Here is a 13,756-nt window from a genome sequence, read left to right as displayed (position 1 = left end):
TGTAATTCGTTTTACAGCACTGAAGCCCATTAGGCAACCAAATGCGAGTGCACCCTTATCAGTTTTTTAAAAAATGAGGAAAAACAATAGTTGCAGCTTTACTTTTGCACCAACCACAAAATAAGTGTGGATTAATGTGAATGAAATTGGCAAAAAATAAATAAGGGTCAATTAAGAATTAAACGTTTAAAAACAAAGGCCTGATTCACAATGGCAATCTGAGACAAAAGTTTAATTTTATGACTTTTGGTATTCACAGAGGTAATTTATGAGTTGTATCTTTACGTCTGCAGTCGGGCTGGAATCTCCACACCCGGGCCATACTCTCTGCATTGGGGCCGTACTCCCCGACTCCAGCCATACTCTCCGGCTCCAGCAGTACTCTCCGGCCGGATGAAGTGTAATTAATGGACCGGAATATAATTATTTTACAAAAAGGAATATTAGGAATGTGTGATAATGGTAGAGGAGGTCAAGAAAATCAGTTCGGGCAGGGAAAAAGGGTGTGCCCGGACACTACATTATATGCCAGAAAGGTTTACACCTTTGCATCATGGTACATGCAGATTTGCGCTCCTCTCAGTGTTGAGCAGTTCATGATTTGCACTCCCCTCAGTTTTGACTGTAGTGTGGAGCGCATGTCATGGACTACATGAAACATGATGCAAAGGAACAAACTTTTCTGGGAAATGATGCATTTCTTTATTTATGAGTTTTATATAGCGCTAGCTAGATTAGGTATCGGAGTGCTTTACAACATTTGTCGAATGACAGTTGAGTATACAAAGAGTGGAACAGTAAACACAGTGTTTGAAGACGGGTCATTGATCGGCATAAGTCAAGTAGCATTTGAATGCTGAGCAGTAGTGGTGGTGGTAAAAGTAAGGCGGGGTAAGGTGCTGGTCAAGAGGAAGATGCTGTAAGGAGTTGTTCTTATCGCAATGACTGGATCCTCAGTTGGTGGCGATTCGGTAACGTAGGTCCGTTGTTACTTCTTGAAAGCTCGATTGAGGAAGAGCACTTTGACCTGGCTTTTGAATTCTTTGAAGGAGGGGTTAGTCCTGATATGTATTGGGATGGCATTCAAAATGATGGGTGCACTTCCAGAGAAAGACCGAGATAAGGTCTTTGGTTTGCGGGTTTTCGGGGGGATGAGTAGCATAGTATTGGTGCTCCTGAGATTTCTTGTCTGTCCCGCTTTGTTGAGTTTGGCGGCTAGATAGGTGGGTTTACCAGTGGGCAAAGCTTTGTGGGTGAGACAGGAACCCAAGCTTTCAGACCCCGCATGGGCTGAGATAATTGATGGCATGGATATCCTCATGTTTCAGGAGACATGGGCTGTTGGGAATTTACACATAGAGGGTTACCACTGCTTTAGTATAACATCATCCAAACCTAGTTTTGGACGAGCAGTGGGTGGTCTGTTTATTGGGATCAAGACCCTGGCCGGTGGCCCAATTAGGGATTTGTCTAGTGACAATCCGAATATTCAAATCCTTGAATATAAGTTAAAGTCAAAGACCAAGATTTATTTAATACATTTTTATAATAATGATTTTTATCATGTACCGAACAAGAATTTTCTGGCCCTGTCAAAGGTTTTAAGAAAACTGGAATGTAGTGTAGTAACTGATACAGAGTCAGGATTTTTAATTGGGGGTGATTTCAATGCAAAACTTACAAAGAGATATGGGATTGAGGATAGGATCTATCATGATCAAGCGGAACGCAGGGGCACTGAATTAGGTAACATATTAACTGAATTTGCCCTTGACAACGCCATGAGAACAGGTCATAGTCCTAGCGTCCCCCATGCCCCCACGTTTATAAGTAGGGATAGCAGCTCCACTATCGACTACATATTCACTTCACCACATTTAACAGATTGTATAGTAAAGACTACAGTGATGGTGACATCATTTAGTGACCATAACCCATTGACAATAACCCTGAACCTTGCACCCAGCCCTTTTTTTATGAAATTGAACGGTGCAAGGGATATTACACCATTAATTGATGGCTTACGACTAAAGTGGAGGGGGGTCGACTGTGGGGCAATTTTGGATAGTGTACAAATCTCACACCCTCACCTGTTTATGCCTTGCCTGTCTATGAATGTTAATCATGATAAAATAATTGCTGATTTTGAAGTACTGTGTTCTACTATAAAAACTCTTTTGTCAGTCCCATTACCTAAGGAAGGTAAAGACCCAAGGTGGTTTGACTCAGCCTGCTCATCGGCTAATAATGAATTAAGGAAGGCAGAAAGAAAGGCAACACTGCTTTCAGAACAGTGGGAATCGCTGGTGATCAGTGCAAATTTGGGTGGCAGTGGTCCATTTTGGTCCGCTGTTAGGAAAACAAGAGAAATGGGTAAGAAGCTCACCCCAATTAGCTGCAACATAACTAGCAATGTATGGGAGACCCACTTCTCTAAAATTTACGCTGCCCCACCAGAGGAGCAACCCACTTCAAACCTAGGACAATTGGCTGGCCTACAGATTGAAGCTCATGAAGTTGCAACAGCTATAAAGGAGAGTCTTGGAAACAAGGCGCCTGGCCCTGATGGTCTGCCCATAGATATTATTAAATACAACACTGATTTATGGGCCCCTATTCTCCTTAACGTTTTTAATAGTTTGCCAATAGCAGCTATGCCGGCCACATAGGCAACTAGTATTATCGTCCTAATTTTTAAAAAGGGAGATAGGTCAGAACCAGTTAACTACCGCCCGATCTCCCTTCTGGATAACACCCTGAAAATCTTGGGATGTATAATTTATAACAGAGTACTTGAATGGACTGAAGACACAGACTTATTGGATTCATGTCAGATGGGATTCCGGAGTGGGGTAGGAACAGTGGAGCAATGCTTGAATTTGAAACTAATAATTGATAAGTACGGCATTGCCCGATCATCTCCCACCTACCTCGCTTTTATGGATCTTTCATCCGCTTTTGATCTAGTGAATAGATCCAAACTCTGGACAATCCTATCTAATAATGGCCTAGATGACACTCTTGTCAGGTTCCTTGCCTATCTCCACACTGACCTGAAAGCACGGGTCAGAATAGGGATGGGCGATGAAGTCTCAGGACCCATTGACATAGGCAGGGGGGTAAGACAGGGGTGCGTTTTAGCACCCCTGTTGTTTATTATTTACATTAATGGCCTATCCAATTGCTTGAAAAAAGTCACTACAGATGTTCCGACAATCTTAGGGAAACCCTTACCAGTGCTTTTATATGCAGACGATGCGGTGCTTATGGCCCGCACACCTAATGCCCTTCGCCTGCTTGTCCATAGTTTTGTTCATTTTATGGAGGGTCTAGATCTGCGGGTTAATTTAAAAAAATCTTTTATTATGTCTTGCGGCCCCGGCAAAAGGAAGCTCAACACTATACAGATAGGCACAGATAAACTTGAATCTGTTCCCATATTTCCTTATTTTGGATTGGTTTTCGCTGCGAACGGCTCGTGGAGTGGGCATTTGGCCCACGCCACGAGCAAGTTCTCGAAAGCCACCAATTCTGTGTTGAGTCTTCCCCGCCCAAAGAAAATTGGTGCAACCAAAGCTATTTTGAAATTTTTTAAATTGCAGTGCTTACCTGTTGCCTCATATGGAGCGGAGGTCTGGGGGTCGGGAAGCAACCAATGTATCCAACGGGAGGAAAGCCGTTTCTGTAGGAAAATATTGGGCGCCCCGATCTCATCCTCTGATTACATTTGCCATAGCGAATTAAACCTGCCATATATCAGTGACTTTATTAGAGCCAGACCAGCACTTTTCTGGATTAGAGTCTGGAGGAATGATGCTGCCACCCTTACACAAAATATTATAAAAGACTGTTTAAATTGCGAGCATGGGATGGCGATTCCATGGCTCTCAGAAGTATCTAAAACACTGAGTGCAGTGGATAGAGGCAATTTATTTACTGACCCTACTGTAATTGAATTCAAGGATAAGGTCGAGGTTAAAAATGCACTGTATGCACTTTACAACATTGAACGGATAGGAAGAGAATCCCAAAAATCAACTGTTGCAAAATATCTAGGGAACGAACTGTACAGACAACCTCTCCCGCCCTATCTCACCCTACCTATGACCAGTTGGGAGAGATCACTTTTGTTTCGTTTAAGAGCGGGTACAGTGAAATTTTTGTTGTCTTTTCCAATGGGGCACCAATACAGCACTGACTTTAATCCGTGCCCCTGTGATGGTGTCAGTTCACAGGATGATTTGCACTTCCTATTCTTTTGTAAATTTTATCTTAGATATATTAAATGGTTTTTAACTCCCTATTTTAAGAAACATAGACCACTCTCACTAAATGAGTCTTATAGAATGCTAGTTTCCCTGGACTCTGATGAACTAATTTTCAGCACCAGCACTTTTCTGAGACTGATCACACGAGTGCGTAAAATGATGGAAAATCCTTGAAATTAGAAATTAGTCTTACTGGAGCTGTACTGTATGGGATTTTTAACCAAGATATTTTTTTAATTGTAAAAATCACTGTATGTATGTATATTGCAATGGTTTGTAATGATTTGTTGTCTTTTTAATTGCGGTAATTTTATGAATTTTATGAAATTCGAATAAAGGTCTTTTGAACTTGAACTTGGGTGAGACAGGCAGTTCTGAAGTTAGCACGCATTTCTATTGGGAGCCAATTAAGCTCTTTGAGAGCGGGGAGATATGTTTGTATTTCTTTACTCCTGTCACCATTCTGGCTGCTGCATTTAGGGTTGATCTAAGAGGAGCAATGTGCGATTTTGCCGTGCCTGTGAGGGTGGTGTTTCCATGGTCTAATCTGGATAGCACGCGGTATTACGTGACTTGCTTAAGGTTTTTTGGAGGGATGAAGGGTTCAATTTTGTTTAGTAGTTTTAAGTTCAAATAGGCATATCTTGAAGTATTCTTGATGTGCTTGATCATGTCACGGTTGGGGTCCAGAGTATATAGTTTCCGGCCTCACCCTTTTCAATGCCCAAACTGATTTTCATGAACTCCTCTACCATTTATCACACGTTCCTAATGTTCCTATTTGTAAAAAAATATATTTTTTGAGCTGGAGAGGACGGCTGGAGCAGGAGAGTCCGGCCCAGGTGTGGAGAGTATGGTGCTGGTACAGAGATTCCTGCCTGACTGCAGACGTAAAGATATGACCTCTGTGAATACTAAAAGTCGTAAAGTTAGACTATTGTCTGAGAGTGCCTGTGTGAATCTGGCCCAAAGAGCCCTAATAATAATCTTCAAGCATGGCCTACTGATCAAAAACACAGTAGGAACAACAAATATAGGTAGGCAGGATTGCATCGTCAGATATCCGTTGAAAGAATGCGTGCCTTTTCATTGCTCTGTGCCTCAAGTTGTTTACTTTGGGCTACCTCCTGTTTGGTGTCTACTTCAAATATACATGATAACTATAATTCTTGATCAAATAATAACCTGTAGATGATGTTAGTGTGAATCTATTGAGCCTATTGATGAAATATCTTTCCACCTCGACATCCTTTCATCAGCAAAACATTTACAATGCCATTGAAACCTGTGTGAAAGTGTTAGAATGGGTGCATTCAGCATTTACCCCCATTCTAACACACTCTTTCTTTGGAATTTCATTATTGTACTTAATGGTGCACGGTAATGAGCGTCACAACCTCTGTTGGAATTACAAGGTCTACCATAACTCCATGAAATGCTGTTTTTCAGCTGAATAATGTGGCTGCTGAAAATGTGAAACAGGAAATAAAGCTGAGCAAACAGGTGCAGTAGTAAGTGTTCTTTTGATATTCCTAATTGTTTACCACCAACATCCTACAGAAGCGTTTGTGTGTTTAACAACAATTGTGAAGTTATTAACATTGTGCAGAATAGTAATCTAGACTTAATTTCACATGTGTGCACTTAGATGATGCTATTGCCTTTGAAATTATTTTGATAGGAGCTATTAAAGTGACTTTTCTTGGCTTATGTTAACAAGGCCTGAGTTAGGCCTCTGTGCCATTTTGTTCAAAATTGGTGTTTCATCCTGCACACTCATTATGTAACATTTCTGTTGCACGTAGTCAAGCAAGTCATGCTTTGCTTACTTCTGAGTGACACTGTTCTTGAAGAAGTCGCTCTAGCATGGGCTCAGTGATGTGACTTTCCTTCAAGGTTTCTTCCACCTTCTTGCAGTATGGCATTCATTTACAATGGTTCACTGTTGCTTTGTAACTAGTTTGTTATGACATCCCTGGATGACATTAGCATAAGGGGGCTGAATAAATATTCATGTAGTGGGATAATGCTTAGATGTAGGGCTGTATGACACCCTTAAATTAAATATTCTGATTTGCTGTAATTGTATTCTTTTGCTCATACCATGATGAATGTGCAGTTTTCATTCTGTTCAGTGAGAAGAGTTCTTATATTAACCCTTGAATTTGGGGGTGAGTCAGAAGATTTTAGCATGCTACAAATTATGCTATTTGATTTCCATCTCATTTTGCCGCTCATTTGGGACTGAGAATATTTTTGGTTTTGCCTTCTATACTGCCCTTTCACTGATAGCCTTCATGGCAATAACGTAATGCATTTACACTTTACAATGTCCGTATTATAACTTTTGAATTGTTTTGCAAGAAATAATTTTGCATTTTCATAATTCCGCCCTAGAACTCACCAATTAAATCTGTTTTTACTTAATTAACAGTATTTTTGAAATGCTGATTTGCACCTTACCTGAGAGCGGTCAGAGTAGTCAGCAGAAGCTTTGTAGCATCCAGAACCATGTCTGCGCAGTTGCAGGTTGGATATTCGGTGCCTGATGTAGAGGTCTTCGAGGGCGAGCCGGGCAACAAAGTCAGCATGGCAGAAGTTTTCAAGGGCAAAAAGGGAATTCTCTTTGGCGTGCCTGGAGCTTTCACCCCTGGCTGCTCCAAGACCCACCTCCCTGGTTACGTGGAGAAAGCTGAAGAGTTGAAGGGGAAGGGCATTGCCGTCATCGCCTGCATCTCTGTCAATGACGTCTTCGTGATGACTGAATGGGGCAAGGCACAGCATTCTGAAGGCAAGGTGCGGATGCTGGCTGATCCCACTGGGGCCTTCCCAAAGGCAGCAGGTCTGCTTCTGGATACAAAGCTTGTGCCTCTCTTTGGAAACCAGCGATGCAAGAGGTTCTCTATGGTCATTGATAATTGCATCGTGAAGTCTATCAACGTTGAAGAAGATGGCACCGGCCTGAGCTGCAGCCTGGCCAACAATATTGTGTCTCAGCTCTGAGTGGTTGTTAGCAAACCTTTACTCCTCACCACTGTGTAGCCTAGAGTGTGGCTGGTTGTGCTTGCTTGTGTTACCATCCTTCCCTTCCCTCTTCTCCCCCCCTTGTCCCTCTTCCCCCCCCTTCCCCTTAGTCCTCCACTTTTATAATATTTCGCCACCAGCATCATTGTCCTTTTCAACGGTTTACTTATCTCGTCATACCATGCTGCAGCTGAGGGCATTGAACAGTTTTACTGCTCCAAGACTATGTAACCAGACTCTCCTTGCTGACCAACACCCCTCCTCGTTAATTGCTGTCAATATTTGTAAGTGAAACGGGTGCTGGCTACCAGTTGGGCAACATTGACCTCAAGAATGACAATTGTTGTATTACTAAAAGGGTAGTGTAACCAGATCATTCAGGACCTTTTGGTGCCCCTCCCATAATACCATGAAGAATCTGGGATTTCAGCCAGTATGGGATTCTCTGTGGCCACAGGAGCTGAGCATTTTACTTCTGTATTTAACGAGGATCCTGTTTGGCGCCTGACACTGGCACTTGGCTCATCCCAGCCTTTGAAGCATCTGAAGATCTAGACACACAACAGGGCTGTTGGATCATGTGTTCAACTGCTTGGAGAGCTAGTGGCAGCATCCAGGGTGGGCCATTATTGGACGGTTGGTGCAGTGTCTATATGGGGGTTAAACAGCTCACCTTTATGGTTCTTCAGATAAAATGGTAATTCTTACAGTATGTTCAGTTTTTCAAAACAGAGCACTTATAGATGTGAGCCAATTGGGGCAGGAGGGGGGGGGTCAAATACAGGCACAAAGTGTACATTTAGATGTAATTCTCCCGCCGTAGCTTTTCCCGCCGCAGCAGCTCCGAACCCGCCCCCCGCCTGCCGATTGGTCCCTGCGCTACCCGCCTCCCAGCGGACCCTCCCTCACCGCTCCCTTCTTATGATATCCCCAGAGCGACCGCGCAGCGGACGCGTGCAGCGGGAGCACCGATTGAGCGCCGAAGGTGCGCCAAAGGTAAGCCTGTCTACGCCCGTCCGCGCCTGGACTGCGCCCAGTGCCAGGACCCCTGGCCCTCGAGGACCCCAGCCCGCCCGCCGGACGTACGACGCCGCCACCATCAACGCGCTCAACACCGGCCGAATCCCGGGATGCTACCGTGCCACCCCGAGACGCACCCACGGACCCTTCAGCTGCCACGCCTGCAAGTTCTCCTGCATCCGGACCTGCCTCGCACCAGCACCCGCCAAGCCGAACACCAGCAGCAACCACCTCAAGTGCATCCTGCTCAACACCCGCTCCGTCCACAGACACGCCATCGAACTCTGGAACCTCCTCGACACCACAGCTCCTGACGTTGCCTTCCTCACGGAAACCTGGATGAACGACTCCTCAGCGCCCGACATCTTCATCGCCATCCCAGAGGGCTACAAGATCACCCGGAGGGACCGCACCGCCAACCAGATGGGAGGAGGCATCGCCATCATCCACAGAGACACCATCCACATCACGACCAACACCGACGACACCCTGACTACCGCCGAACACCTGCACTTCCAGATCCACACCGACCCGAAGACCACCCTCAGAGGCACCCTGATCTACCGACCCCCGGGACCTCGCACACAATTCAGCGAGGACATCGCCGACTTCGTCAGCCCGCATGCCCTCCCCTCCGCTGACTACATCCTCCTGGGGGACATCAACTTCCACCTGGAGAACAACAACGACCGCAACACCATCACCCTGCTCGACAACCTCGACAACCTCGGACTCAAGCAGCTGGTGCCCACCCCCACCCACCTCGCTGGACACACACTCAACGCCATCTTCTCATCCAGCAAAGACATCGCCTTCAGCCACGCCACAGGACTCCACTGGACGGACCACAGCTGCGTCCACTTCACCTTCAGAAGAACGACGATCCACCACCACCAGCAACAGGTTGCTCAAAGAAGCTGGAACAAGATCACAGCCGACCAGCTCGCCGCTTCCCTGAGCCAGCACCCTCCCGCCAGCTCAGCGAACCCCAGCCAGGCCGCCGACAACCTCACGAAGTGGATCAGCAACTGCGCGGACGAACTCGCCCCACTGAGGACCCCGCCCAGCAGACCCGGCAGCAAGAAGGCCCCATGGTTCACCGACGAACTCAAGAGCTCCAAGAAGAACTGCCGAGCCCTCGAGAAAGCCTGGAGAAGGGAACCAACACCGGACAACATGACCACCCTCAAGCTTGCCACCCGGAAGCACCACCAACTGATCCGCGCCACCAAGAAAACTGCATTCAAGGACAGGCTGGACAACAACGCACACAACAGCAAGGAACTCTTCAACATCGTGAAAGAGCTCTCCAACCCCAACGCCGGAAACAACGACATCACCCCTTCGCAAGACCTCTGCAACTCCCTCGCCTCCTACTTCCACAACAAGATCGCGGACATACACAACAGCTTCAGCACTCAACCGACGCACGCCACAACCGCACCAACGCCCCCCACCACCACCCTCCGCGCCTGGACTCCGATCAGCATCGAAGACACCGTCCGCATGATGAACTCCATCCACTCCGGATCTCCGACCGACCCCTGCCCTCACCACGTCTTCAACAAGGCCGACGCTGTCATCGCACCCCACCTGCGGGACATCATCAACAACTCCTTCGACACCGCCACCTTCCGGAGAGCTGGAAGCACGCCAAACTCAGCGCTCTACTAAAGAAACCAACAGCGGACCCCACCGAACTCAAGAATTACCGCCCCATCTCGCTCCTCCCATTTCCAGCCAAAGTCATCGAGAAGACCGCCAACAAACAGCTGGCCGCCTTCCTCGAGACGAATGGATCCCTCGACCCCTCACAGTCTGGCTTCCGAGCCAACCACAGCACCGAGACCGCCCTCATCGCTGCCACCAACGACATCCGAGCCCTGATGGACAACGGAGAAACAGCGGCCCTCATCCTCCTAGACCTCTCCGCGGCATTCGACACTGTCTGCCACCGCACCCTAGTGCAGCGCCTCAGCAACGTCGGAATCCAGGAGAAGGCACTGGAATGGATCATCTCCTTCCTCGACGGAAGAACACAGAGAGTCCGACTACCACCGTACAAGTCAGAGGCCACCGAAATCATCTGCGGCGTCCCTCAAGGATCCTCGCTGAGCCCCACCCTCTTCAACGTCTACATGAGCCCCCTCGCGGCCATCGCACGCCAACACAACCTCAACATCATCTCCTACGCCGACGACACCCAGCTGATCCTCTCCCTGACCAACGACCCCGCCGCCGCCAGAGCCAACCTTCACGAAGGGATGAAAGACGTAGCCGAGTGGATGACAACCAGCCGCCTGAAACTGAACTCAGACAAGACGGAAACCCTCATCCTGGGCTCCTCGCCCTCCGCCTGGGACGACTCCTGGTGGCCCCCCCACCCTGGGCACCGCACCCAAACCGACAGACCACGCACGCAACCTGGGCTTCATCCTGGACTCCTCCCTCTCCATGACCAGACAGGTCAACGCCGTCTCCTCGTCGTGCTTCAACATCCTGCGCATGCTACGGAAGATCTTCCGGTGGATCCCCACCGAGACCAGGAAGACGGTCACCCAGGCCCTCGTCACCAGCCGACTGGACTACGGCAACGCCCTCTACGCCGGAACCACCGCCAAGCTCCAGAAGAGACTCCAGTGGATCCAGAACGCCTCGGCCAGACTCATCCTCGACATTCCATGACACAGCCACATCTCCGGACATCTGAGAGACCTGCATTGGCTCCCCGTCAACAAAATAATCACCTTCCGTCTCCTCACCCACGCACACAAAGCCCTACACGATCAAGGCCCGAGCTACCTCAACAACCGCATCAACTTCTACGCTCCCAAACGCCACCTCCGATCAGCCAGTCACGCCCTCGCCGCCGTCCCCCGCATCCGGAGAACGACAACAGGAGGAAGGTCCTTCTCCTACCTGGCCGCCAAGACCTGGAACGCCCTCCCTCCCGACCTGCGCCTGAACCAAGACCACCTCTCCTTCAGGAAGAAGCTCAAGACCTGGCTGTTCGAGCAGTAGCAGCACCCCCCCCCCCCCCAAGCGCCTTGAGACCCTCCGGGTAAGTAGTGCGCTCTATAAATGTCTTTGATTGATTGATTGATTCTCTCATTTGGACAGAAAGCTATGTGTACAAGTTAATTCCACTTGAATGGGACCTTGTTGCTAGTAGCCTGGTGGTGATGGGGCAACTCGTAGCACTCTGTTTCGATAACGAAATATTTTATGCACGATTTCTGATGCTTAAACTGAACGGGGGTCCTCTGTATCCCTGTATCTGCGTTTGCTTTGTTCTGGTTTAGATATTTGAGTTCAGATGCTGCCCTCATTGCCATAACCTCTGTCTTATGGTGTAGGTCGGAGAGAGACTTGGCACAGTCGTAGGCCTTTAAATAACTTTAACTATATGTTGAGACTGCTGTAGGACGAGTTGATGCGGATGGGCAGGGTTGTATGTTGCACTAACACAGGAAGTGACTGATTTTCAGCCAGCCACAGTCTTCAAGCTCCTCTGTGGCACTTTGTTGTGGCGGAAAAGAGTACTTTATAAAGTCAAATTTGAAAAAGTATGTCGGATTTTTTTTGCTCTGCAATAAACTGGAAATGGCACCTTACCTTTGGGCACATGGTTTCATAAAATTAAGGCTTAATACCGTCCCAGATCCACCCACCTTTGGGTATGTTATTGACGTGTCTTTTTGAGTGTGAGATTTTAGGGCTTCCCCGCACCAACAGTCATAATCAAATACAATACTCCAGATAACCAGCCCTAATGTCATTTGCACCATGGTGATATTTCATGCGTTCAACTCATGCTTCTAAATGAACCTGTAAATTAACACCATATGTACAGATGTTGCCACATGCTAAATGAAAGTCTAGGGGAGTTATACTGTAAGTTTGCCTTTAATAGTGAACTCAAAAGTATTCCTATGCAATTGAAGAAAATAAGTTAATTTGCGAAACCCTGCATTTTCACAATGATTCATCCACTTCTCAATCGTATGTAGAAAATTTGTATTGAAAGGCAGTGACTGTAACCTTGATGAGTACTTCAAACAAGCACCGAGTGAGTCATAAAAACACTAAGTCCTTAACATGTTTCATGATTCTCAGAAGGTGCAAGGTGACTGTATTGTTAGCTACATGTGTCCAATTCACAACACATTTTTTAAATGTTTCATTTCATACAAGATATGAATAAGATATTTATGCAACCTTGAAACCCTCCTACCTACGTACCGACGTTTTAAGTGGACAACTAATTCATAAGAAAAAAATAAAAAGTTATTTCTCATTGTTGTGCGATTGGGCGGACAAGAACAGAAATAAAGGACCAGCTCTATTGAATTTTAAGGGTGAACCACTTCCCCCTTCAGTCTTGAGCTCTTTGTAGCTAACTCATAGTTGTTGGAGCAGAGAAAAAAACTACTTAACTGAAGACATTGGCCGAATTATTACACGCCAAATCCCTACGAATTGCATTTCTTTAGTGATATTTTTTTGTCAGAGCTTGTTATGCATTGAAAGATTTCCATTGTGCATCAGTGCCGATTACCTAAGGTGATTGTGTAGCTAACTGAATGCATTGTGTAGGGAGACAAAGCATATTTTGCAAGGAACTTAACTAAACTGACACACAAGCGAATGGAAAGGCTTCCACATATCTTGTGATAAGTAGTAGGCAGAAGATTGGTTGTGCAGCTGATTTAAAACTCATGGGGCCATATTTTTATAAGTCAGGAAGAACAATCTAAATCCATGGTCGTTTTGACTCCATAGAGCGCCATAATGGAGGCAATGTATGAAATCTTTAAGTGCCCTATAAGTGAAGTCCAGGCAGGGTGCACTTCAGAAAAATAGTTTAATCAGCCTTACAGTGTAGTTGACCTCAATCCCAACAAGACCTTGAAAAGACTCCCTAGATATTTCGTAGTTGTTGACTACTGCATGGCCTAGCAAAAGATCTATACGCAGAAGTAGACCAGAGGAATTAAGGATTGGGAGAATTTATTGCACCTTGCACCTAAAAAGATGCAAGTGAGTTTTGGAAAGCTGTTCATCGCACCCTAATCTCACTACTTTTATTGGTTCTGAGGCAAACAGCCATATCTCCAGTGGAACCTCGGCAGTTGAGTCACTAAATTCTACAGCTTTGATAGTAATGGTTTGGTTTGAGGACTACTCTTAATCTTTGTTTGACTTTTACCTTACAGGACGTTTTGCTTGCAACCAAAGATGGTCCAGCAGGGAAAGCCCAGGGTCTTGATGGTGTGCCAATGGACTTGCAAACTATTGAACTGTGGGCTTAAATCGTGACAGTAGTGATTAAAGCTGCTGCTTGACTCAAATATACCAAGGTATCCATCACAATCAGTTATTATCCCAATTTTAAAAATGGAAACAGGGTCATTCCTCATGCTATGGACACAACGCTTTCATCA

General features: G+C 46.4%; 1 protein-coding gene across 1 annotated transcript; it reads left to right on the top strand.

Moving 5' to 3' along the window:
* Positions 1–6,743: 6,743 nt before the first annotated feature.
* LOC147724163 (peroxiredoxin-5, mitochondrial-like) lies at positions 6,744–7,367 on the top strand. Its single transcript, XM_086965751.1, has one exon. The coding sequence runs from the start codon at positions 6,780–6,782 to the stop codon at positions 7,269–7,271; it is 492 nt and encodes a 163-aa protein (XP_086821877.1). The 5' UTR covers positions 6,744–6,779; the 3' UTR covers positions 7,272–7,367.
* The last annotated feature ends 6,389 nt before the right edge of the window (positions 7,368–13,756 follow it).

Source organism: Lissotriton vulgaris, chromosome 4_1 (genome assembly GCF_964263255.1).
Source record: "Lissotriton vulgaris chromosome 4_1, aLisVul1.2, whole genome shotgun sequence".
Classification (NCBI taxonomy): domain Eukaryota; kingdom Metazoa; phylum Chordata; class Amphibia; order Caudata; family Salamandridae; genus Lissotriton; species Lissotriton vulgaris.
The sequence above is the reverse complement of the archived record's forward strand: the minus strand, read 5'-3'. Positions and strand labels throughout refer to the sequence as shown.

What these genes read in the sequence shown, in the direction of transcription:
- LOC147724163 (XM_086965751.1), top strand. Translation starts at nt 6,780, where the DNA reads ATGTCTGCGCAGTTGCAGGTTGGATATTCGGTGCCTGATGTAGAGGTC.